The 26,577-nt window shown below is 33.8% G+C and overlaps 1 protein-coding gene across 2 annotated transcripts in view; it reads left to right on the top strand.

Annotated features, from left to right (window-relative positions):
• The window catches only part of LOC116350945 (hemicentin-2), a 147,479-nt gene that overhangs the window by 111,298 nt on the left and 9,604 nt on the right, over positions 1–26,577 (top strand). For both annotated transcript variants that reach the window (XM_031782954.1, XM_031782955.1), the window contains exon 16: positions 15,628–15,769. In XM_031782954.1, the coding sequence (XP_031638814.1) occupies positions 15,628–15,769 (142 nt within the window). The remainder of the gene's footprint in view (positions 1–15,627; positions 15,770–26,577) is intronic.

The following is a 26,577-nucleotide window of genomic DNA, read 5'->3' on the forward strand; positions in this document are numbered from 1 at the left end:
AATTTATTATTATCGTGTTGCAAAAGCAAAAAGGGCGGTCGGGTATTATAATAAAATCTCCGGTAGAAATACTTGAGTATGGCAAAAAAAATGTCGGTGTGTTTTGTAAATGCACTGCGAAAAAGTGTATTTGCTCATGCCATCAGTTACCGACGATTCAATCAATGTGAACAAATTCGACAACAAATTCATTTTAAAAACTTTGCGCTCGAAATAATCGAAATATGTGCGTGTGTGTGTGTATGTGAGTTTGTTTTATTTTTGATTCGGTTATTTCCTCTATTTTACATGGGTAAGTTTATAAACTACTTGTTCCGTTTCGCTACACACTTCCATCAAATATATTCAACATGAAAAGTAGAAAAAAACACGCACAAGAGACAAACATGAATTTCCCTTGTGATTAATATTTTCCGTGTTGTAGATGCAAATGGTTTATGTGCATTTGCTGCTATGAAAATGCCAGAAATAAAGTGGGAACGGATGTTAGTCGCTAGTACACTTTTAATAATATAGCAGTGTCAATGCAGAAGCACGGTTTGCGTATTTAACAATTATTTTAAATGCCTTGTCTAACGACGCAAACTTTAATATCATTTTAAAGATCACTGTTGATGCGCCCGTTGTTTTTCAAATTGCTTAAGTATTTCTATTTTTGTAGGTCGCTTAGCAGAAGCTTTGAGCCAACACAGTTGCATATTTTTTTCAGAAAGTTTGACTTCTGATACCCCGGTATTCGGCAAGTTTTCCGTTCTTTCGCATTTTCCCTCAGGTATGCTAATCACTTCGGTGGCGCTATTGTGTTTTCGTGAGCCGTGTCTCTCCCTTTCGCTGCCTCTTCAAGCTGTCACCAGTCTGCGACTTCTTTTTGTTCGTCTTGCGAACACTGTGTTTTACCTTTGCACGGAGAGTATGTGAGGAATTCTTCTCGGCGAAAACGCAGCAAGAGCCAAAAATGTCTATTCCCTGGGTGGTGATGAATAGCAAGAAAGAGAATCGCGTTTCGTTTGTGCCAACAGCAAAACATACCGCTGTCATTTATCTGAGTGAGCAAATGTTGAAAGTTCAACCAAGTTCGAAGTGTGCACAAACGCATAAACACAATTTGACCCATATCTATACATAGATCTGCTAGAACTTCCACTTCTATATAAAAGTTTAGATGAAACAAACAAATGTCTAATTCGTAAATGGTCGCTACCAAGAGTCAACATTTGATATCGCCAGTCTAACACAATCAACAAAAGTTCTAATTACTTATGGATGCAACTACCATATGATTTTCATTGGTGATATAATATCACCAATTGGCGATACAAATGAAGAAAAAAAAACATTTATCGTTGTCATCGTCGTGGGTTTTCGTTTAATGAAATAAATGGACTCGATTTACACTACTATGTATCAACATTTATTAAAACATATTAAAAGCATTTATTTACACCCAAGAGGAAAAGAAGATGTCGTGAATGTAATTTCAATGAAATTTAATCAAATTCACAGCAGAAAAATTTAAATGTCAACTGTTACATATTATTGCAACATTTGAATGGGCCAGACGAAATAAAACTTTGTATTGTAATTAAATTTATTATTCCGTTTGATTTGTATCCTTAAAGCGAAATATGTACCAAATGAAAAATAGTACATTAAACAAATGCTACGCAGAAAGATGTATGGCAATAAGAGAATTGCTAGTGCCAGACATATCATTTAATTTAACGTGTTCATTTATGGCGACATTCTTATGCTGAGTTTGTATTCTCTTTTGCAACTTGATCCGTGCTTTGTGCTACCCCCATTTCCACTAACAGCCTGCAGCTTGATTATATGTTGCTTGGCCTGTGCAAATGATTGCAGTGTCATTATTGTAATGAAGATCAGAAAAAGAGCAATTATATGTATTAACAAAAGTTTCCGTTGCCATGTCATCACTCAGACATAATAGCAGAGACCCTTCATAAATGGGTTTCATTTATTATTATGCACAAAGACGTCAAAGTTGCTATGCTCTTTTTGGCATTTATCACACTTTTTTCCACGCAAATAGCCACAAACTTCTCAACCGCAATTATCACCTGGTGTCGTCTAGCTAAATAGGTGTCACTGAGTGTTATGTTAATATTTGCGGTGTAATTTCACCCCATCCGGTTCGCAATTTTGCATAGTTGATATCAAAAATATGTGTTGCCATTCATTTAATATTTCATCAATATATTAAATTGTTGCAAATTGTTCTTTCATAATATGTGTGACAATTCATATGAAATCACTTTGAAAGTTATGGCATAGTTCATATGAATGGGGTAGAATAAAAACTACTTCTCGAAAAATTGCTATTTTAAAACGAAACCTAAAAAAAATTTCAATAAAAAGTGAATCAATTTTTTTTTGTCCAATTGAAGTGAATCAAGAAAATTTTGTTCAATAAAAGTGAACCAAAAAAAAAATTCCACTCGGTTTTTTCAGTGTAAAATACACTAAAATGAATTTTTTTTTGGGTTCACTTTTATTGAACAATTTTTTTTTGGTTCACTTCAATTGGACGAAAAAAAATTGATTCACTTTTCATTGAAAGTTTTTTTTAGGTTTCGTGTTTAAACATTTTTCGAGAAGTAGTTTTTATTCTACCCCATTCATATGTTTTACATCAATTAGCAAATACCGTTAAAAGTTGCATAGTTTTGCCGAGAAACTTTAATTGGAAACATTTATGAACTAGATAAATGCAACAATATGTTATAATGGAAACTTTTACATGTTAATATAATAAATCGATGGAATTTAAAAAATGCTCAATATAATGCATTTTTTGGACGTATTTTTGCAATTTATGCCATTTTAATTGGAACCTTCTCATAGAGAGAAATTTCCACCTATATTTTTAAAAAAAGTGCATCCTTTTTTTTCAAATATTTTCACTATCCGATTTTAATACACCATCATTGCTCGAATATTGTGGTATTATTGATGCCACAACATAGTACAGCACAAATATTTGTTTCATTATAAATGCAACGAGGGAAAGAGGTGACGTTGAAAAAAGCAGCAACCGCTCATAAGCATAATGAAAAAGTATAAGCCAGGATAATGATATAGTTATTTTGCCCCCTTTTTTTCTCACTCAGACGTTCCTTGTTGGCGCTGACTTCTATTTGGTGAATGCATCACACAACCGAACAATGTCGTTATGTTCAGGAGAAACCACTTTTTACCATAGTATTATGTGCAATTTAAAGACTTTTAACCTTTGGTTTGAGAAACATCATTTTAATGATGTACAAAGGACATTCTGAACCGTTCTGAACGGTGCCCAACAAAAGAGAAAATAAAAATACATGCCCCCTTTTTTTCGCAACAAATTCTATGGTCAACCAAATGAAGTTAAAAAGCAACAATTTTATTAGCCATTATAATGCATTTTATTTTATGGACACTTTGTCACGAATACAAAGACATATTAAAGAACTCAAATTAATTTTATACGGAGCAAAAAAATATCTTCATCGACCTACATTTCCGTATATTTTACCAAATTTATTAAACCAAATGAGGTTTTCAAGATATTTAATTTCGAATAGTTCTATCGAATTTTCGAAAATTGTTCGATAAAAGAAGATCTTTGTGGCAGATCAAAAAGATTTTATTTGGTTTTTTTCTGTCAATTTTTCGAACTGACCCAATTAAGATATTCAAGAATGGGTTTGTTCAAATTGATCAAAGAATCAACTTCTGTTGATGTGTGATGTGGAATTGCTACGATATTGTCGAAGAGAAAATCGAATCAAAGCTCCATCGCTTCAATGCATTTTACATTTATTATATGCGTGCAATTCATCGCACTTCAATTGTATTTCCGTTTGAAATGGAAAACATTGCGCTTGCTATGATACTATATCGTCTCTAAAGTTTGTCTTGTATTTGTGTAGATTATTTTCATTCCGGCTTTGGTGTGTGCACATTTTGGTTTATATTTAAAATTCGGATCAAACCATTCTTTGTTCATCGTTTGGTGTGAGCATTTGTTGATAAAAGCAAATACATTGAGTGTAATACGTTTTGCTTTCTCGTTTCCTTTTCAAATGTACAATGCAAAATGCGGGAATTTGCATGTAGATTGAATTGTATTCTTGTAGATAGACTTACAAAAAAAAACTAACACAATTTAGCATGTACGAGATACTTCTTAGCAGATTTTTTTTGGAGACGAATACAGAACAAATAAATAAACAAACTCGATTGTCGCATAGAAAATCGATTTTCGGTCTGACAATGAATCCAAAAAGCGAGCTATCCCCAAAACAGCAAAACAAACGCATTAAAAATCTCCACCAATGTGAATAGCATTTACATGAATTTACAGCGACCAGACATGGGGTATGAAAAAAATGCGTTCCGAGTAGCTGAAATGAAAATACAGCGTGGGATTTTATTGTTCGTTTTGATGTGATGGATTTCAGTAGAGAAACGCTTTGCTTTGAGACACTGAGAGTATAGCTTACAAGTGACTTATTTCGCAATATTTCTGATTTCAAAAATATTAGTAAGTTATTATTACTCAAGGCATAATCTGGCGTTATATGAAAAATGAAATTTTAGATTCAGCGCATGAAATGAAGTAGATAATAAATCTCCCGTTTTTTGTGTGCCTTTCGAACAATGTAGCATCCATATAGCAGCATTTTGACAAATTTTTTGCTGCATGCCAGGAAGAAGACGAATCGGAGACGATGACAGTGGCGTCGAGCTCTATTTCTTTGTCACCATCGTCTCTGGGAGAGCTTGAAGCATAATTGAAATTAAATTTCGGGATGGAATCCAAATAAATATGCTCATTAGTCAATTTTTATGTCGCCTTTTAACATAATCCAAGCGATGTTGCTGTCACGCCGAATGCCTTGACATAATAAATTGGCAATGAGCCTTATGCATTCGCTGAATTCAATATCAATATCTTGATTTTGTTTGGCCTCACGTTATTTATTCATTGTAATTTCTCATAGCGATTTACTTAATGGCGATGCTATGCAAACCATGAAATTTTATATTAGTTAATATATAAAACAAGTCGTCCGCTCAAGCCAAAAACATTGTTTCAAGTGATTGATTTATAAACCCCTAAGTTGGAAATCGCTCTGATATTTCCATATTGAATAGCTGTTCAAAGGAGAAATCTGTTTAATTTCGTAAAAAAGGTTGATATTTTTTTCGATTTGGTTCATTTTCATGTGGTCTACGGTATATCTGTCTGTATCTGTGGGTGAAACTTGAAGGTCAGCCAATATGTTGATCTTATCTATGATTGCGGAAAGACTCGATATCCACATATAATGATCGATTTTGGAAATAAATTACCGATGTCACTTTGCAAATGCAAAGGTCAATCGAATTTAGATCATGCCAAACCTGTATTGACCCCAAGTTTTAATTAAACAAATAGATATCTCCGGTATTTTATCTCAACGAATGGAAATTCGAGAAGAGCAAGCGATAAATGAGGCCAATCAATTCAATCTCTAAATGGGGTATTTCAGCGTCTCTACGGAGCCACTGAACATGTCTTTAATAAGATTACGGTCTGTGTGATGTGAAAAGACACAAGGAAAAAAAGGCAGCGCAATATTTATGCAAAATGATACATAAAACTTGCCCAATAAAAATTCAAATGTTTGTTGCTTGTGATAAGAAATAAAACTCGCACTCAGGCTCAATAAAATTCCCGTACGGGATGCCAAATAATCTGAATCTAACCCTTAAATTTCTAAAATTTAAACAAAGACCAGACCAGTGTAAAAGTTATATGACACTAAATCATAATTGTATATGCTCGATCCAAATCCATAAAGATATGTACCGCATTCATTAGAATGCTATAGTTTGTATTATTTTTTTGTTGTTTTTTTATCTCATATCCCATCACTCGTTCCCTATTCGAAGTGTAGTTGTCGTCGATGTCTGCGCTACACGAGTACATTTGTATATTATTTGTCATTTTCCATCCGAATCATCGAGCATTATTCCATTTATCAATGTCTTCGCTCTTGTTTTTGATGAAAAACACATATTTTACTGGAAATTCTTCGTACAAATGTGAAAAATAAATGAAATGGATTTGGACAAATCAGTTTGAAAAACAACGAAAAGACTATGGGATTTTATCAAACGATCGAAGTTTTTGAAGACACTTTTTTCTCTCCATCGAATCGAATCGAGAGTATATTGCATTTGCTCAGATATTTTACAAGATTTTGTCACAAGCAAAATTGAATGAGAGCTATCTTGAAGAATGACACCGAAATCTAAACCATTTGTCATATCATTTGATTTGGAGACGAATGCCCGGAGTGCACAGTGAATCGATTTGCTTGGTTATGGTTATGGTTTTTGAGTCGTTAAAGCAGATGAACCCAATAATATGACATCGTAAATTTATTCAGAAATAACCGACCAACAAAAAAGAAAGTATGGTATTGAACAGACCAAAGAAACATGAATAAACAGATATTTCATTGAGCATTTGATTCAGTCGATTTGCTGCTTAAAAGTTTTTGGTTTGATTCTTTTTTTTTCTATCCCTCTCTCTCTCCGTGTCTCGATTACCGTCAGAAATGATGATGTCTACCTCGTGTCAAAAACACACAAGAATCATTTGAAGTTTTTTCAACCTGTAATTTGCTTTTCATTCGATGCACGCTTTCGTTGCTCAGCAATCAGATCTGAGTTCATAATCGAATACTTGATGGGATGTATTCTAGTGCTGCAGCAGTCTGTCATGGTTTTTGCTGCATTTTACATGCAAATCACACACACAAACAAAAAAAGTTCCGTTTCCACTTTCGCATTTAAGATTTTGTCCGCAATCGCATTTGAAGCATTCAACAAAATGAAAATGGGACGCAGTGGAATCGTAATAACAATAAAAATAATTTGCTTTTTCCCAAATTTAATGGGAGTTTTTTGCCCATCAAACTGAAGTGAACACGGTTGTAATATACAATAGAAGCATTTTCGTCGTTTTAAAGATATGGAAAAAGATTTTATTCCAACGATGCGATAACACTTAAATATATCGAATGAAAATTTGTTGTTGTTTTCCTCAAAACACTAGGAGACAAAAATGAAAATCCAAGCCCAAGCATTCTTTCTCGATGTGAGCTTTTAACATTAATGGCATTACATTCACTTAAATTTTCTTCTATTACTCGCATGAAACACATTCGCTTCCATGGTGAAGGAGTTCAATTATTTGCATTTCACTTATTTTATTGTTGATTTCGTCTAGATTTTGTGTACTCAAGTCATCTAACATTTTTCACAATCGGATGGTTTTTGCACAAATGAAATGGAGCAACGGAAAATATTTACAAAACATTTTGACACAATAGTTTTCGACAGTGCTTTGCATTCAATTACTTAAATTTCCGAATTCAATTTCATTTCGTTTGTTGAAAGATTTTTCACCACAATTTTCACATAATACTATGAAGTAAGCAGGTAAACATAATTTTCAAAATGGATTTCTTGCCACACAAAATTCTCAGGAAAATTACATATACTTCAATCTGGTTGATGATTTATTCCACAAGCTATTTCTTTTGATTTTGTTTGATATTTTACACACTATTTCAGTTCTTGGAAGTACAAAAAAAAATAAGTTTTTTTTAGTGAAATATGATCTTTTTATGAGTGTGTATGTGACATCAAATCAGAATAATAACTGAAAATGAAGAAATTCCATTTTATGTTGTTTTTTTAAGAAGAAGAAGCAAAAAGCACATTATTTTATATCGTTTTTGTTGCCATCTTTGCAAATATTTGCTGTTTTATGTATTTTGTTTGTTTAACAATGAAGATTGTGTGCCACATTTCAGAATATTTGATTGTGGAAAATGATTACGACACAAGATTATCTTTCAGCATTTGTTGATAGATAGAAAATGTTAGTTCGAATGAGATGCGTCGTGAGCAAGGGGCATACTACTACAGTTTCGTAATTCTTACAATTCAATCTAGTACCCCGATAATTCTAAATAATTCCGTATAATTCCATACAATGCCGCATAATTCTCAACAGTTTTTGAAGTGTTTTAAATAGTTGTTTATTTATAAAAAAAATTTCGATGAATATTCATATTTTAATGATAACATTTTTCCACAGTTTTGTTAATAGTAAAAAGTGTGTGTAGTTTTGTATTAAAATAATTTGTTGGATTTCGTTTTATTAGTTGTCATCGATTTTACGGAGCAAAACATTCAATGCAAAACAGAGAAGCGATTGTGTGAAAGAAACAATACATGCACAATCAGGACATGTACGTTAAGCGTTTACATCACAGAGACGAAGAGGAGTAGTGTGCGCATGTATTAGAGTTGTCACTCAGTTCAGATGCAATTGTCAGTTCTCTTTTGCGCTGAATGTTTTGCTTTGTGAAATCGATGATAACTAATGAAATGAATTCAAACAAAATATTTAAATATTCTAACTTTGAACAAAAAATATGGAAAATGTTATCATTGAAAAATGAATATTCATCGAAAAAAATTATATAAATAAACATGTTTAGTTGCAACTATTTAAAACACTTCAAAAACTATTGAGAATTATGCGGCATTGTATGGAATTATACAGAATTATTTGGAATTATCGAGGTACTAGATTGAATTATGAGAATTACAAAACTGTAGTAGTTTGCCCCTTGGTCGTGAGTGTATAAAAAAATGTGGTGCCAGAAAAATCAAGCATTTTATCAAAATGGATAAATCGGCGAGAATGGGTAGCCGTAACAAGCAAGTTATAAACACTTTAATCACACATCTATGGTTGGTGGTGGACGCCATAAAATTCGAATGCATTTTATGGTGTGATGGTCGTGTGAAGAAGGAACAATCTTCCACACAAAAAATTAATGATGAACAAAAAAATCATAATCATAAAGTGTAAATTCCTGTATTGCGTCATTTGCAGGGTTTATGTGAGGCATTAACCGACTTCGATATATTGGCATTCTATTGAATTTTTACTGGTATTCTCTATACACATTTTGATTTCCATTTATCGTCCATCTATTGCCATCAAATCCAATTTTTTTTTCTCCTCAATGAAGCATATCGAAATCAACCCGAACTGATGGTGTAAATGCATCGTTGGCACTGAGATTCTGTAGATTTTTGTTATACATGTTCAGTGTATATGTCATTTTTATATGAACGATTGTGCGATGAAACTCACACCGCACCAAATTTTCCGTATGTACTGTACAATTCATAGCATATGGCTGCTTTTGATACTTTCTACAAACTGTTTTATTGATGTAACTCTCTAGTACGTTACATTTTTCTCTCTTTCTCTCTTTAAAGAATGATGGCAGTGTTAAACATAAATATTCTAAGTTTCGCATGTAATATGTGCGATAAAATTGAATGTTTTCAGTTTTTCGTTCTTTTTTGTTGTAGAAAAATGTAGTTTTATGGAATGAGATAGTATTGTAGTTCCTTTTTTTTACTCCTTTTGAATTTAGTTCCTTGTATCGCTTCAACTTTACAACAAAAACGAATGATGTTATACAATGTACATTATGGAAAAAGTCGATTCAGACATCGGATAGCTTTTAGTTGGTTGTATTGCTATTCCGAATAGTACTGATACGTTTTGTATCTTGATCGACTGCGACGTTGCTGTCTGCAAAGACTCTTCATTACCATCAACCATTACGACAATATTCAGAAAAATTGCTCAGAAACGAACAACCAAAACTCTTTTTAAAAATCTTATTCCCGCTCTACATCGAATAGTTTTTTTGGGACGAAAAAAACGGTTATGAAGTAAAGGGATCTATGTATGCACCAAAGTCACTTCCATTCGTTCAGAGACATTGCATATTTACAATTCCACTATTTCGCTACAATGTCGATTACATGAATATTACACAAAAAATATGTATATCATATGTATATAGAATACATCTACATTTAACCCTCAAACGCACACGTGGGGTCTCTTAGGCCCTAAGAGTTAGTTTTTTGAAAAAATCACAAAAATATAAAAAAAAATTGGAAAATTTCGCTGAGCGTTTTCTTTTTTAATGTCATATCTATGTGATAAAATCAAAAATTTCAATGTTTGGTGCATAGATGAAGTTTTGGGAAGTCTTATACAAAATACTAACGTAAAAGCACAACGGGGTCTTTTGGACCCCAAAGTATTTTGTATGGGAAATGATGTATTCTGTATGGGCCAATATGAAACTCATGGAGATTTGTTGACACAACAATTTACATTTCATCAAACAACAACACAGTAAATTGTTTCGTCCGTGACGTATACTGTTCATCGCAAATCAAATGGCATTTGCCATTATAATATATATTCATACATTGTTTTTTTTTTGGATAGGATAGATCCGTAAGATCTCCACAAGAGCTTGATCTAAGCGTGCATACGCCGCCGCATGATATATTCGTTCGTTTTTCTGTGTTGCTTCGACGCGCAAATCAAAGCAGGCGTGCCAATCAAAGTATGTATCATGCGGCGGCCTACGCACGCTTAGATCCAGCTCTTGCGGAGATCTTACGGTTCTATCCTATCCAAAACACAACGTATGGGCATATTTCGTGAATTTGGTGAACGTTGCTGGTGTGGCAGGGTTTGCCTTGTTGCGAACGTCTAACAACATGTTTGCCAAGTATGGAGGAAGAACGGAAGCAGCGCGATCTCATCGCACTCCATATAAAGCAATGTAATTGGTTTTGATCACGCAAATGTGCTGCCACCTGGTGTCTCAGAGTTAAGCTGATATATCACACATGCTTCTTGCAAATGCAGAAGAAGAGGAAGGAAAAATGTTTACATAGGGTTGAACTTATAAATGCCAGAGAGCTACAGTGTTCAAAGTGCGATCGCCCTTCGGGAAGCAGTCTCTATATTGATCTCACATATCGAGAGGTAGTTCGGCGCAGTACACGAAGCACATTAACTGGCCAACGACTGTCGATTAGCGATATTAGTGAAAGACACGACTGTCTGAAAGTCGTACATATCAATAACTACCAAGCATTTTGGCTATAATTGATTTTTTTTTCCATAAAAATCCATATTAAATTGTGATGCTGTATTGGAAAGTAAGGAATAAGCTATGGTTTGACTATAAAATGACATATTTTACTCATTGGATACCATTTTGCATAACTTTTGTATGAAATTTCTCATGGGTCCAAAAAGACCCCACCTGTGCGCTTACGTTACTGTTTTAGCCTGTGCGGTTAAGGGTTAATTCGAAAAACGGGAGGAAAAAAAATAGTAAAATGTGTTGGCTTCAAATGCACTATAGCTTATACGAGAGGAAGAACAGAATATTGTCTGAGTAGATGATACTGTATGTCATGTATGAATATTTTACATTTTCCTTTGCTCAAAATAAACTAAAACGATCGTTCAAAATATCAAAGAAATCTCTGAAACTATCATCGCTACCAGCCATATTTTGAAGAGTCAAGTCAACGTCTACAATAACGTCTATTATAAATGCAATACCATTTTCGATGGTTTTTCCCTCATTCTTTTTTTGCCTAATTCAGATAAAACGCTCGTTTGGTGAAGATAACACAGCGAACATTTTTTGTTGTTGTTGTTGATGTAAACGTCGAAATAAAGCGAATGTCAATGAGTAAACGGGTATAGATAAAATATTACTTGCCAGCTTTGCTTCGTCTGACCCCTTTTTTTCGGTAAATATTTTTACATTACATCATAGAGTCTCTACGGATTCAGGGAATTATTTCGAGCACATTTTTATGTGACATTATGTTTTGCATTAAGTTATCTCATTCGCCACAGAAAGTGGTCTACATTCTTCTTGCTTGAGCGGCACAAACATGGGAAATATTCATTTTCGAAAATTGCATCATATTCACATACGATCACATACTGAAATATACAAACACATCCTTCTATAACAGCCAAATGAGGTTCTCGACGAATCAAGTTGGGCTTTTTCAGCTTCACCACACATACAAAAAATAAAAATACCACTCCAAAAAACAAACACCCAGCAAACTAAACACACAACAACAGCGGCAACAACAACGATATCATTGGCAGTCCTGAATGCACTCTTTATGAAAATTAAATTTATTTTGGAAGCTTTTCCGGGTGCAATTCCATTTTTATTTATGGCATTTCTCTTGGCAAATATGAAAATGTATGGTTCATACAACCAAAATTGATTTAATCAGTTTAATAGAACTTATAAAAATGGTAAATGTTTCATTCTCCCAAATTGTTTGTGAAGTATTCCCATAGCGTTGAAGATGGTTTTCCCTCTGTTTACAAAACTATCACAATTTCACTCTCTTTTACTTGTTTATGTGGAAGTCTCAGTTCAATTAGGTTTTGTGCTTGCTACACTGGCTGAAGCATGGCAAATTATTTTTCATGTCATAACAAAGCTTTCTTTTCATTACTTTAAAATTGTCTGTACAACGCATCCTTTAATGTATTCGAAAATGAAGTGAAAACTATGCGCAACGTTAAGTTTCCGCCATCTAACAATTTCTATATGGATACATATTTGAGCTTCTTTACATGTACAAGCCAAGGATTTTGATGCCTTTGCTGTGTGGCATGTGCATTGTTGCATCAGAAGAATAGCGAGCTGCAAAAACCGATGAATAGAAATTCGTGTATTATGTGGGAAATGGCGAATGTAACTTGTGCTGGCAATGTGCTTTAGGTCAATAGAGTGTTTCAATGAGAACATTGTTGCTATTGATTTATGCGGTTGAACAAACAGTTTCTACTTCATTATTTGAAATATGTACAGTCTATTTAGGATGGCATTGGTATACAATGACTGAGCAGTGAATGTATTAGATAGATTTTCCATTCTTTAGCCAAAACTTGACATAAGATGCTGGCCATTAATTCATTCTGATCCTTTTGTATGAACTTCCATTGGCTTTGTGTACACAACATTTTTATCGATGAAAAGACACGCTTTAACCGCTTCGCAACCAGATGAGAATGAAAGCTTAAGCTCTGTCTGCGCACACTTTCTTTTATCGTAGTTAATAATCTATAATATTTTTATGGTCTCTAACTATTGAAAGGGATTCGACTCCCCGCTAATTCTCTCCCGTCGCACACATGGGGGAAACGTTTAATTTGTAATACTATATCGTCATTTCATTTTTGATTGCAACATCGTCAAACGTTTGTACATAAAATGCGGCAAATATACTATAAGTAATCGCTTGTGATGCTGTCGCGCAGCTTTCTCTTATTCGATGTTGTGTTCGGTACCGAATAAAATGTCTTATTCATGTAGTGATTCATTCGAAAAGCCATAAAAAGTCGTTTTATACACCACTTTTTCGATAAAGTGAATGCAATTTATTACGCTTTTTTTTCTTCTGCGATTTATTTACATTGAATCAGTTTATACGACACACAAAACCTATAATATTGTCCAGCATCTAAAGACGAGATGTTGCAATCAATTTCACATTGTGCTTCGATTTAAAATCGCCTGCAAAGAAAGCAAAGAAAACCAAATCAAAAAATCTAATTCACGAGAGAAAAAAAAAACAGAAAGTCGGGGAAAAAAGTTGTCGAAAAAAAAATGTCAAAGTAAAGCGAAATCCAATGCACCATTATTCACGTGCGATTGCCATCCGAGATCGTTCGATTCCATAAATTCCAAACAAATTGTTTGTGATTTTAAAAATAATGTGTATGTGCGGGCGTTTACTCTTCTCAAGTTACAATTGTTTGTTGCTGAATTTACGGCATGGGTACGACGACAAGAACAAAAAAGAAGTCACAGTAAAAACCATAATCGGGACCGATTTATTCCACATGGTGCGGTCAAACATTCAATGTGATGTCAATAAATTGTTGGGCATTTTTCTATTTTCGTGTACACACATATGCTTTTTCTTCGTCGAGTGTGCAATACACAGCTCTTGAAACAACTCAAACAACAAGAAGTCTCAAGGACAAAACATTGAACAACTTGTGAAAACGGTTCGGAAAGGATTGGCAATCATTGCCGTTGTAATAAGTAAATAATTTATTAGCGATTTTTTATAAAGTATATTTATCTGGATTTTTAACGTTTGATTCGATTTTGTTGCTTTTTTTCTCAAAAGTAACAAAAAATGTGAAATGGTTCAATTTGCCTGTGATTGTCTCACTTTTATCCCTCTCTCTATATCCGACCATTTTTTTCTCTGTGTAACATTTGATGCCAGTATTTTTTTTTTTATTGTTGTTGTCATTGTACATAAACGAGCTGCCGGGAAACGACATTAATACAATTCGTTGAATAGGTGTTTCTTGTGTCGTTTGGTTTACATTGTTCGGTGAATGTAACTTTTGTGTGGCAAATTTCATGCCATCACGCGCTCTATTTGCTACTTTACATCATCACACAAATACGCAAACGAGCAATGCATCAAGCAATCAACATTATCAAATACTTTGAAAACAATGGCAACGAAAATTGCTCGGAAATAAAATCAATACGTAGGTAACGAGGAGAGATTTACTTGAAAGATTCACGTACGTTGCTACGAACTTTTTTTTCTTCGTCATTTTCTGCGCGCTATTCATATGAACATGAAGATGCGAACGTGTATGCATGAGCACCTGACACGAGGTGTTCAACGACACAGGCGAACAGAGCGTCTTTTTTCCGCCACGTTCGAGTTTCTCTTAAGCGTATTTTTTTTCTCTCTCGAACAGAGATGGGAAGAATGAAGAATGAATGCACATTGGCTTGAACACAAGAAAGGATGAGTATGCATTTCATGCGTAATTTGTTGGAATTGCCATTGAGCTCTCTTATGCGGTAATGCAAACCATCCCTGGTTCACTTGATTTGCATTTATGTTTTCAGAATCATACATTGTTGCAATGTGTGTATGCTACAACTCTTACTATTATTACTAAACAATGGAATGTGGGAATTACTTTCCATTATCGCAACCGTCATTATTTTTATATTGCAAGGTTTTATGCACAAAACATGTGAATTGCATTGAATTTTTCTCTTGGCTTCGCATCGAGCACGGCATGAGAGTGAGAGTGAGAGAGAGAGATGGAGAATCTAAACATACAATGTAAATTTTGAGGTGCAAAATAAGACTCAAGTACCAATCACAATAAGCCAACGATATAGATGAATTCAATGTAATATGTAGGAAGGTATTCGTTGTGAATTTTGCAATTTTGCATTTTGAAATGTTCCTAAAGGAATTTTTAATGTTTCCTCTTATCATATAACCAACACTGGTAGTAGCTGGTACAAAGCGACTAAATTTCATTTTCGTTCTCGCTTGCAACTTCATCAAAATCTCTAATGTGCTTTCAATAATTTCCCATTCGTACGATAGATTTGGCAACGATGAGTAAATCGAAGTGTCAGACAGCAGAATCACGTGCCATTTGAATTGGTGAAAATTCTATTTTCCTCTTTGCTAAGAAACTATTTTACATATCAATCGAAATCGACTTGTTCACATAGAGAGAATATGTTTTTGTGCCAAAAGTTTGGGAATCATACAAAGCAAGCGCCGCAAAAAAAAGATGAAGAAATTAACGCCTTTCTTTAAATTCTATTTTCTTTGCAGTGAGAAAGCTGATTTGAAATCACGTTCGGATAGCATTGGGATCGGTGTTGGACCGCCGCATTTGGATTCGATATATACGACCCCTTCAGGATTCCATCATCATGCCCATCATCATTCGCAGGGCTCACCAGAAGCAATGAAGGTACGAATGGCAGCAATGGTTTGCCAACCACCAACACGTGTCTAGCAGACACTAAATTATGAGACTCATCACGATAAAGATTCAAATCAAGAGCACGATCAACTCCTTACTCCCACTTCAACTTCCAAATTGCACCATCAGTCTGCCACTAATAATAACCAATTGAATGCTTGCAACAAAGAATTTGATGGAACAATGGATGGTGATGAGCACCTAACTAGGGATAGTAGCCAAAGTAGTTGTAGCAATAATGAGAAAGTAGCAAACACCATCGACGCGGATGAGTCTCATAAATTGTTAATGCAATTGGACGTCGACGAACAAATTGATAATGATAATAATAATGATAAGTGTACTAGTCTTAATCAAGCGAATCGCAAAAGTGGTCATAATGATATTATTGAATTTGATTTAACAAAAGCATTAATTTCGCCGACAAATCCATTTCGATTGGATTTTATTCAATTTGAACGTTGCCGTTCAAATACAACACATTCGGCCGGCGAACCGATGCCAACTAAACCAAATAATAACATCGAACAACATGATAGCAGTAATATCTATCGAAATGATAGCATTATAATTAGTGAAACGACGGTTAATGGTAAAAACCGAAATAATGATATTAAATATCAACGAAATTCAAAATCATTAGGCTATTTAATGTTATGTAAACGAATCGAATGCAATTGTAGATCTAGTTGTAACTGTCTAATGCAAGTTAATTCATTAGATTTACGAAGAACGAAATCCAGTACGGGTATAAACCATTGTAAATGGAGCAACGAAAACGATGATGAGAGAACCAATTCAGACGAGACTCTTGCGAATTTTAACGCATCGACAAACAAATCAAACGACAATTCAATATCAGCAAATAATGTCAAAATCATGAAAACGTCACTTACAAACAAAGCCATTTCATTGCGACAATCGTCAAACAATTCCATTCGAAATAATTTCAAAGAATTTATCGAATTTCGACTGAATGCATTGCAAAATCAACATTCACAACAGACGGAAAAATTGATAGAGAACAAAACGGATTCTGTTAATTGTGACAACGATAGAAAGGTAAATAAAAACAATAATAACCTTCAGGCAAATTCACCGAAAACATCCAAAAGCTGTGCATCTAATGGCCAACGTATTAGCAACATGATTATCAATAATAACGCAGACATATTTTCATTTAATGCGAAAGCTTGTGCTGACAAAACAATAGATGGATGCGAATCGCTCGAGCGCGGTAGCCAATCGTCAATGGTGGCACATCAGTTAGCGAACGACAACTGGAAATCCATTGACAGCCACCAACAAAATCGATCGATAATTGAAAATTGGTCGACTCGTAATATTGAACATGATTTAATATCGAATGCAGGCACCAATCCATTTTTGGAACACGGAACCAATGTTGCAGAAAGCTGCGTTAGCAAAAATTCAAATGGCAAAGGAGCAAGCGAAGGTGTGATGGCAACACAAAACGACGAAATTCATGCATCTAATGATGTGGAAGAAACAATTTCGAACCAATTTATTACTAATGATGACACAATTCCAGCGAAACCGACATGTAAATTGAATCGGTTGAGCACATCGGTCGGCGATAATGAAAGAAATACGAACGAAAATGGTGAACGAGATTTATATTATAATGAATCGTGTTCAAGTCGAACGCGACATAAGCAAAAACATGATCGAATGACGAATAATTTATTGGAATACGAGAACGATAATGATGACAGTAATCAATGCGACGCTGTACGGAATCGTAGTGCAACTCTAATGAAATATGGAAACAAAAAGCGTCGACGCAAAGATATGATGAACAAAGATATGCGAAAGCACAATCACAGTACAGATAATTTATCATTGATTGACGGACCAGATCATCAGCAAACAGCTTACATTGAACAAATTAAATACGGAAGAAACAAAGCATATTTTCACGATAAAAACATACAGCAGCAGGCTTGCGCCAATAGTTTACAAAAAAATCTTGATTATTTTAATGAATTGGATCAGCAATTGATTAATGATGATAAGCTGGGTGGACAACAGCATTCCTATTCCACATACACATCCAAGAATCAGCAACAGCACATCATGAACGCCATGAATGACATACCGACATGTCCATTTCAAAGACAAGACTATACGAAACCAGACAATGAATACCAATCGGACTGTAACCGTACACAAAAGAAATCGAAGAAAGATTTGTTACTGAGTTTTGCAATGCAGAAGGGTAAATACTTGAGCAACACTATCACTCGAAGTGGTGGAGGCGATGGTGTCAGTGGTAGTGGTGGTGTGAATGAGAATGCAATTGATTGCAATGGTATGCGGAAAACAGGCAATACCATGAAAACCATAAACATATCAAATAACAGTATTCCAGGCGCCGCAAGAGCCCTAACGAATGCCACAACAATAACTCATGTTTCTGGCAAAAGCTCATACTTGAAGAAATTGAATGTTAGCTACGCAAATCGATTGGTTTCATCATCCAATGCGAAGCAACATTCATTCCATTTCCGTCACAAAGACGACAAAACGTACTTCGACAAAACGAAGAAGAGCCTACTGAAAATTGGACAGAAATGTGGTTTGAAATTGAATAACAGTTTGAGTGGTGGTATTCAAACGACCAAGAAATATGAGTCTTGTTCGTTGAGAGAGCCACTCACTGCATTCGATAGAGATGGACACCGTTACGCCAATCATCGGCCCATCATTGTTGAAAAAGTTCCATACAAAAGCTATCGCTCGGAAATGGATTTAACCAAGAATTTACATTATCTCGATGCATTTTTGAATGAAAATTTCGATAAATTGTCAAAACCAAAAGAGGGCAGCCATTCGATAGGTAAGTGTTCAATGCCATCATCATCATCCTCGTCACGCGATCGAAAAAATCTAAATGCAATGACATTTAATGATATCCAATATCGGGGTCATCATCATCGGACACAATCGTATTCCGAAGTGTCTGAATTTGACGCCGTTGACGATTCATACAATGCGTACAGAAATGCGGCAATCGCTCGACTGTCCAGCGAAATCGTAACAATGGAAAATTCATTAGGAAATGATTACACAGCCACAGATACAATAGCGTCGGCTGTGCAAAAACGAGAATTTTTCGTCAACAGTGCGAATAATAGCACTGGATATCGGACACCGAGCATAAGCGACAACTTGAACTCAATAGGTCAACATCATCAAACCAACCAATATGTCATTAGCAGCAGTACAAGTGAATCTTTTTCATTTAAACAGCAATCGTTGCCGAACCAATCACCAAATCAGGCGTCCGTTCACAGCAATCAAAAATTTACATTCGGAAAAGATTTGCAGGCAACGAATCATCCGAATGCTATCGCATTGCCCAACTGCGAACGTAGTGCAAAGAGTCAAACGACTTCGAGTTCATTGAGTAGCAGTGACTATGCATCCGTTTATAGTCCGAGCAGTGAAAAACACTATCAAACACAAACGCACATGACAAAGCTCAATAATGAGTTGTCGTTCAAACAAAAGCGCCAATTTCTACCAATTAGTAGTGCTCAGTATCAGAAACGGAATAGTTTCACTGGGCCCGATATAATATACGATGACCGATCAGCATCTGCCAAGTATTTAAGCGAAACGAGGCTCGTGAATTGTATCGATGGGCCAACAGATGTTGATGCTGATAGTGACAGCGATGCTGACGATGACGATGAGAATTTTGAAAATAATTTCAATGAGTGTGGCAATTTAGCGCGCAATACAACCCATTCCGATAAATTGCAACTGCTTGAGAAAAGTTTGTATCAGTATGAAAATAAATTGCCGTATCATGAAGATTATTTGCAACATTACTACAGTAACAAGAGTGGCACAAAACGAGCGTCCACTTCGAATGCTTCGATACAAAATCAAACGCAATTTCTATCAATCGCATCCAGTTCGCACCCATATTCGCAAGAGTCCCATCTGAATTATGCAAAATCGACATCAAATTTACCGAGTGGCAGTACGAGTACACATCCGTACTATGCACATGAAGTAACAATTCGCAAACAACCGAACTATCCCCAAAATCGAGTCGTTATCACCAAACAAAAAAATAACCATTCAAACGACATCGTACTCGAATACGAATGCTAAACTATAGATTTTCGAATGATTAAATCTTCGGCATTTGTATTCATGTAAATAGTATATTCATTTCGTTAGGTTTTAGGGCAAACCCATCCACATAGCAAATCATATATATGTATCGAAATCAAACAAACATCTGACAATAATTACATTAGAAACGAATTCACAAAATCGTGAATTTTTAGTTATTTTAAATTATTACTGTAAAACTTTAACGGTTAATGACTATTTGATCTTTATAGTCAAACAGAAAGAACAAATTTTAAAGAATAATTTCAAGAGGCGAAAACAGTGTGAGAGACAATTTATTTAGGAATGAGAATTCATTCAGAAGTAGATGAAATATGTGTAACATATATACATTTAAAATATTAACATGTAATTTTATGTGAGAAAGAAATCAAATTACAGAATATACTTAAAATTTACTTAAATTTGCTTGTAAAATATCTATATATATATATATATTGTTTTGGAAATATATCAAAAGAAAAAGAAAATTCTACGAATACCTTGAGCTTCCATGTCGAATCACAAGACATTGATTTTATTTTCAGCGACAAGAAAATCTAAGTGGATGTTTTTATTCTAAAATTTTATTCAAGGCATTCGAAAAATGTTTCAAGACTCTTAAGTCAAGAGACTATGTCACTTTCATCAGATCATAATGATAGATTTTTTTTTAGCTTAGTCGAAATGAAAGGCGTAATTGATGCGTCTCAATTTAATATTCAAGTACAGAAGACAATACAAATTACAATTGTTAAATGAATTTAATAGAAGTTATGTGACGAACAAAACCAAAATGTATAAATTTTAAAGAAGAATTCATCTCAACCGTTCTTTCCCACTTAGAATGTAAGAAAATAACTCATAGACGATTGTATAATTTTATTTTGTAATTTCAATTTCACTTGTTAGATTCGCTTAATGTGTTATTTCATGAAAAAAAAAACTCAACGACAACAAAAATTAATTCAATAAAAAAAATACACTTTTTGTTACGTATTGAAATGAGAATTCAAAGGCGAACGGCAAAATGAAATATACAGGACACGCGAATAAACAAAGAAATGCCGCTCTTTTGCTAGATATATCAAACAACAAAATCATCGACCGTTGCATATCATTTCTGTGAAGTATGAATGATTTAAATCTGCGATAAATAAAAGCCAAAGAGCAAAATATGAAATCAGTGTAGGCGAACATAAAGGACAAAGGCGCCAAAAAAAATATTTTAAGCGGGGAAAAACAAAAAAATCGGCATTGCTGTATGCATGACTGTAAACAACAGTATAATCATTGCCTACACAAACGCATAGCAGAGCTGTTTTTATTTTTCTTTGCATTTTGTCAGCCCTACGCCGAGCATAAACCAATAAGAAAAAATTTCATGAGCGTGCATCGCACACACACACACACAACTCACACATGTTTAGTAGGGAAATTTCATTATGACCACTTTCTACGGAGGAAAAAAAAAGCAAAACACGAAACAGACACAAATTGCAACGAACGACGGAACGAGAGAAAGAAAAACAATCACACGAAATTATTACATTTTTCTCTCATTTCTTTTCGACAAAGAAATCGTAATATAACCCCAAAAAAGAACTTTTTTCCGACTGAAGTATTCACTGCACACATCCAATTTAATTGCACAACCTCCTTCTAGGAACGTGTGTATTTATACGCCGATTCTCCCAATTCGGCTCACACATACATGTTTCCCCATATACAACATTTCCGCTTGCAATTATTATATGTAACCGCGATATTTCCTTTTTTTTCATTTGGCACCAAGTGGTGTGAGCACTTTTTTCGAGGCTTCACAAATTCAGAGACTGTTTTTCAGATTAATATATGCGAGGAAGAGTCGGAGGAGCCGAGATCCTTCACAGTGATTATTGAAAGTTGAAATATATTAATTTTATGTTTAACGTTCAATATTTAGCTCTTAAAAAGGAGGAGCTTTGTTCCTCCGGTTCTTCGGAGCACTCCTCCCCACATATGTTGGTCTGAGGAACAGTCTCTGCAAAAATTCAAGCGATACTCTTTACAAAGTAGAATCACATTCGAAAGAGTTGTTCGACTTGACCCTTTTTTTTCCTTTTTTGCTTTCTAATTCTGCCGAAAATTGTGAAAAAGCGGTTTTCACTTTGATTGTGCAAATTGAAATGGAACACGACTGCAGCTGTGCGGAATAAAATGATAATATTTCGCATGCAACGAAAAGGAAATGCTTTTTGGGAAAAATTTCGTATAAATTGTTGCAACATCGGTTCTTGACCACAGATAGTGCATAAAAATGAACCAAAATTACACAACACAAACCGATTACGGCAAATTAATTACAATAATTTATAATAGTTTGAAACCACATGCATTTAATCTTTTTTGGTCATTGTTTGTTTTGAGATTATTTTTTTGTTAAGTATATGCGTATGTGTGTATGTTCAGTGTTTTCGCACCGTACATTCCTTCCTTCGTTTGCATCGTACAACAAATTGCATTTTGAGCGTCAATCTATATGTGTATTTCATTCACTTTTATCTAATAAATAGATTTCATTTTGAATTTTAACGACTCCATGACATGGAGTGAGAACATTGCATCGAAATTTGGAAAAATCATTTAAACTTGAAATGTTCAACGACATAGTGACTACTAGGACTTTTTTATCCAAAAAATAGATATCAATTTTAAAAACGGAACATTTTAAAACAACAACCAATTATATAGTTCAATTCATATTCAAAATAGATACATTTTTAATCGATTGCTAGACACATTCAATATTTCATGATTTGATCGTCGTTTGGTGTTTTGTTTGACGCATAGCGATAACTTTTTTTACACATAATTTGATCCACCAGTTTGGCTTTTTTCTATTATCGTAACGTATCGCACGTGTATAATTTCACCAATATCATTTTTATCAGTTTTGAATCATTTACCAGAACTTGTGCCATGGTCTGTGTTTTGTGTGCGTGTTTTTGTTTTTCTTTTAATTTTTCTTTAGATTCATAGATTTTTTATGTGTTGCACTGATTTATATGGTTTTGTTTTATTAAAAAAAAGAGCGCGTATTTCATCTTTGTTTTGGCGTATTTTATTATTCCATTTGCGTTTTACTCTTTTATTTGTTTATTATTTTAAGCGAAAAAATAAGTTTCTTGTTTTCTTAATTGAATGGTAAGTTCATTTTTCTTTTGTTTATTGATTCAATTATGCGATAGGACTATGTTGACATATGGAATTTTGTTGCTAAAAATAAGCGGCATCTTCACGCAGTGATACGGTTTAATGATATGAAAGAACACAACTGTTTATATTTATACACTTGAGGAGTATTTTACTTCCAATTTATGTCTTTAGTGCTAATCTAACCTGGAGATGTAAAATAGCTGTTTACCTCAAAATCAATGTTTTGGGAAGTAATAATTGTTTTACTTACCTTCGTGGTTAGTTTAGCTTTGGGAACATAAATAAATGATAATATCCGTATTTCTACAGAAAGATATCGTCCGTATTTCAACATTTATTCCATTTTCTCACTAATCGTAGAAAACAGCAGCTTTTATATGCTTTTATCTATTTTCGGTTCGCATTATAATCTGACTGTTCGATAAAGAGCTATGTGTTAGAAATTGTCCATTCCAAATTCGGTTTAATTTTTGAAACGTAATTTATATGGTGATTTCGTTGCGAGAGTGAAATCTAATAAAATCTAGTTGAATTTCAGTTTCAACAGTCAATTTAATAGTCGATGTTTAACTAGTTATATATTCATGTGCAGCTTAAAAAAGCTTTTAATTGTTTTATCTTTGAATGTTGTGCGTTATAATTAAGCCACAAATGCAGTTTTTGCTATCGTTTTCACAATCATGCGAATAAAATTTATTTTCACTTTTGCCAATTTTATTATGGATTATGATTGCACTTTAAATTTATGATTGGAAATGGAGAGCGAGAGCAATTTTCCAATCATCCATTCAAATCGAGTGTTTTTTCCTCATGCCGAACAATATTCAAAATAATATAGGACATATTGATAATTTCGCATTGATTTTAATGCTTATCGTTTCAAATGCCACAAAACATATGCACAATAATTCAACTGTAATTCACTGATATCTATCAACTCTAAACATCCCATTCAATCATAGTATATTTAGAATCAGAATCAAATACAATGTGTCGAGTAATTCATTTTTACCTGAAGTTCATAACACAATTTGACGTCAATCGATTTCCTATCAAAATTACAAAGCGATTTGGAAAGATTTTAATCCTTAATTTTGGTAGTTATTCTCGTCATATCCACATTTATTCGATTCATATCAGTAAAATCAGACTGACAATATTTGCTATGGTAAAACATAAATAGTTGAATCGATCATTCGATATTCCCATTTGGCTTACAATATACACAGAACAGTTACCCAGGGACTAGAAAGAAAAAAAACCGAACCCTCGATGATATCATTTAAATAACAAGTATTATACAAAAATATATATATATAAATATCATCGTTGCGACCACATAAATAATACATTTCATCGAGTGACATCACAAACCCCCAACAAGCTACCAGTATATGAGTTTAATTTTATAACATAACGATTTCAAACGGGAAAAAAATGAATGCACATGAAAAATGACGCCAACAAGTATTCAAAATGAGATACATCAGAAAAATAGATGACTTTTGGGAAGCAGAAACATATTTTGTGTGTGTGTTGTTGACTGCACCATTATCTTGCTGCACATTTTTTTAGTTGTTCCATTTTAATTTGAATTTCTCATTATTATTATTAACCCAACACAGAAAAAAAACTAATTCTCTTTCGTTTTCTCTTTTCTCATGGTGAATGACATTTTTTTCTAGTTTAAAAGGGTAATAAGTTGATAACAAGAAAATGTAATATTTTTAATCCCTGTGTTCATCGAAAAGTGATAGCGCACACAAACCGTATAAAAAGGATATCACAATACCATATGGACGTACAAAACCCGTAGTTGAAGTGAATGGATTTTTGTTGATTCATTGTTATTCTTTTTTAAACTTTATCTCTCTCTATATATCTCTCTCAATTCATTTTATTCACGATGATTATGTCGATAATTACATTTTTATTCACACTTTCATAGACTTTCACACAAACAATTACTCGAAAGCTTAATAATTCACACCACCAGTAGTCGCACCACTTTAAAGCCTGTTTCACATTTTAAGATTTAAGATTTTTCAGTGTTTTTTACTCATCCGACACACAAAAATAAATTTTAGTATTGAAACCACGTTCAAATACTCGAGATTAGTTGCACATAATTCATAGCATTATAGTTTTTTCCATTATAAATTCATATTAAATCAGTTGCTCTCTCACTCTCTCAGTATGGCAATATTTATTTCATCGATAATTTGCAAAAATAATTAATAAAACACAATTGCATCGACATTAATATTTTGGCGTTGAAACACAATTCATTTGCTTTAATTTTGGTTCGCCTGTGCGTCAATACCTCTCTTTTGTTTGATTTATTTTAATGATCGTTTAAAATAATTTGTTTTTTCAGCGATAGCTTTTAATGAATATTACAATATATGCTATATATTTTTCCGAGTGCATCATCAAAAGCAATGAGTTTGTTTTTTTTCCTGCTCATTTTAAATATATATACAATTTTTTTTGTATTGTATCGATTTACACGTTCTACTGTTAATTTGATGTGGATATTTTTCATAAATGTAATTGGTATCAAAAGCAGCGAAAACGCCAAAAAGTCAACAAGTTTCAAGGCAATAGCTGAATTGCATTGGCGAATATATACATTTTTTTTTTCATTGAAACATTCAAATAATGAAAAACGCATCGGCCGACTTTTTGTTCATTTTCTCGAATTCGTAATTTTCAATCGCAAATAGACATCATATCACTACATTCATACACACCACATTCACACACAAACACCCGACATATACTTTTTTTGTAACATTTTTATCGTTCGCTCGAGTAATTTTGTTTTTCAAAAAAAAAAAACTGCCGAAAAGTATGCAGAAATATACCGAATGTAATATCATTTAAAGTGATAAGCACGTAAAAAAATGTTTAATTACAAAAATATTTTAAAGCACAAATGTAACAAAAGGAATTCATTCATTAAGTTAACATATTTTTTCTGTCTCTCTCTCTTCGTTTACGTTATTTATTTTATGTCTAAACATGCTACTTTGTTTTAATACGTTGGTTTTTTTTATGTTGCATACGCACAAAATATACATAATGCGCACAAATTCTTGTTATCGCTATTCGCACTTGATTTGCTGTTTTTTTCTGTTAGGCATCGCAATAGACAAATGGATCATTTTAACCAATACACAAAAAAGAGCGCTTTGAAACAGCGATGCAATACAAATGGAAGTTTATGCTTGTGCAAACATCAAAATCTCAATTATCTCACTATTCAGTAGTCAGAGATGCGTGAAATTATCCAATTCAAATTGGGCCATATATACATATTGAGCTTTGAATTAATGTAATTGATTTTGTAAAATGCCACAGATTTCAATGATTATGCATGCATAAACTTCACTTCAAGCTGTGCACAGATTTAACATTGAGTGCAGAAGATTAATCACTGAATGCAA

Source organism: Contarinia nasturtii, unplaced genomic scaffold (genome assembly GCF_009176525.2).
Source record: "Contarinia nasturtii isolate CC-2019 unplaced genomic scaffold, AAFC_CNas_1.1 Cnas_scaffold_4311, whole genome shotgun sequence".
Taxonomy (NCBI): Eukaryota; Metazoa; Arthropoda; class Insecta; order Diptera; family Cecidomyiidae; genus Contarinia; species Contarinia nasturtii.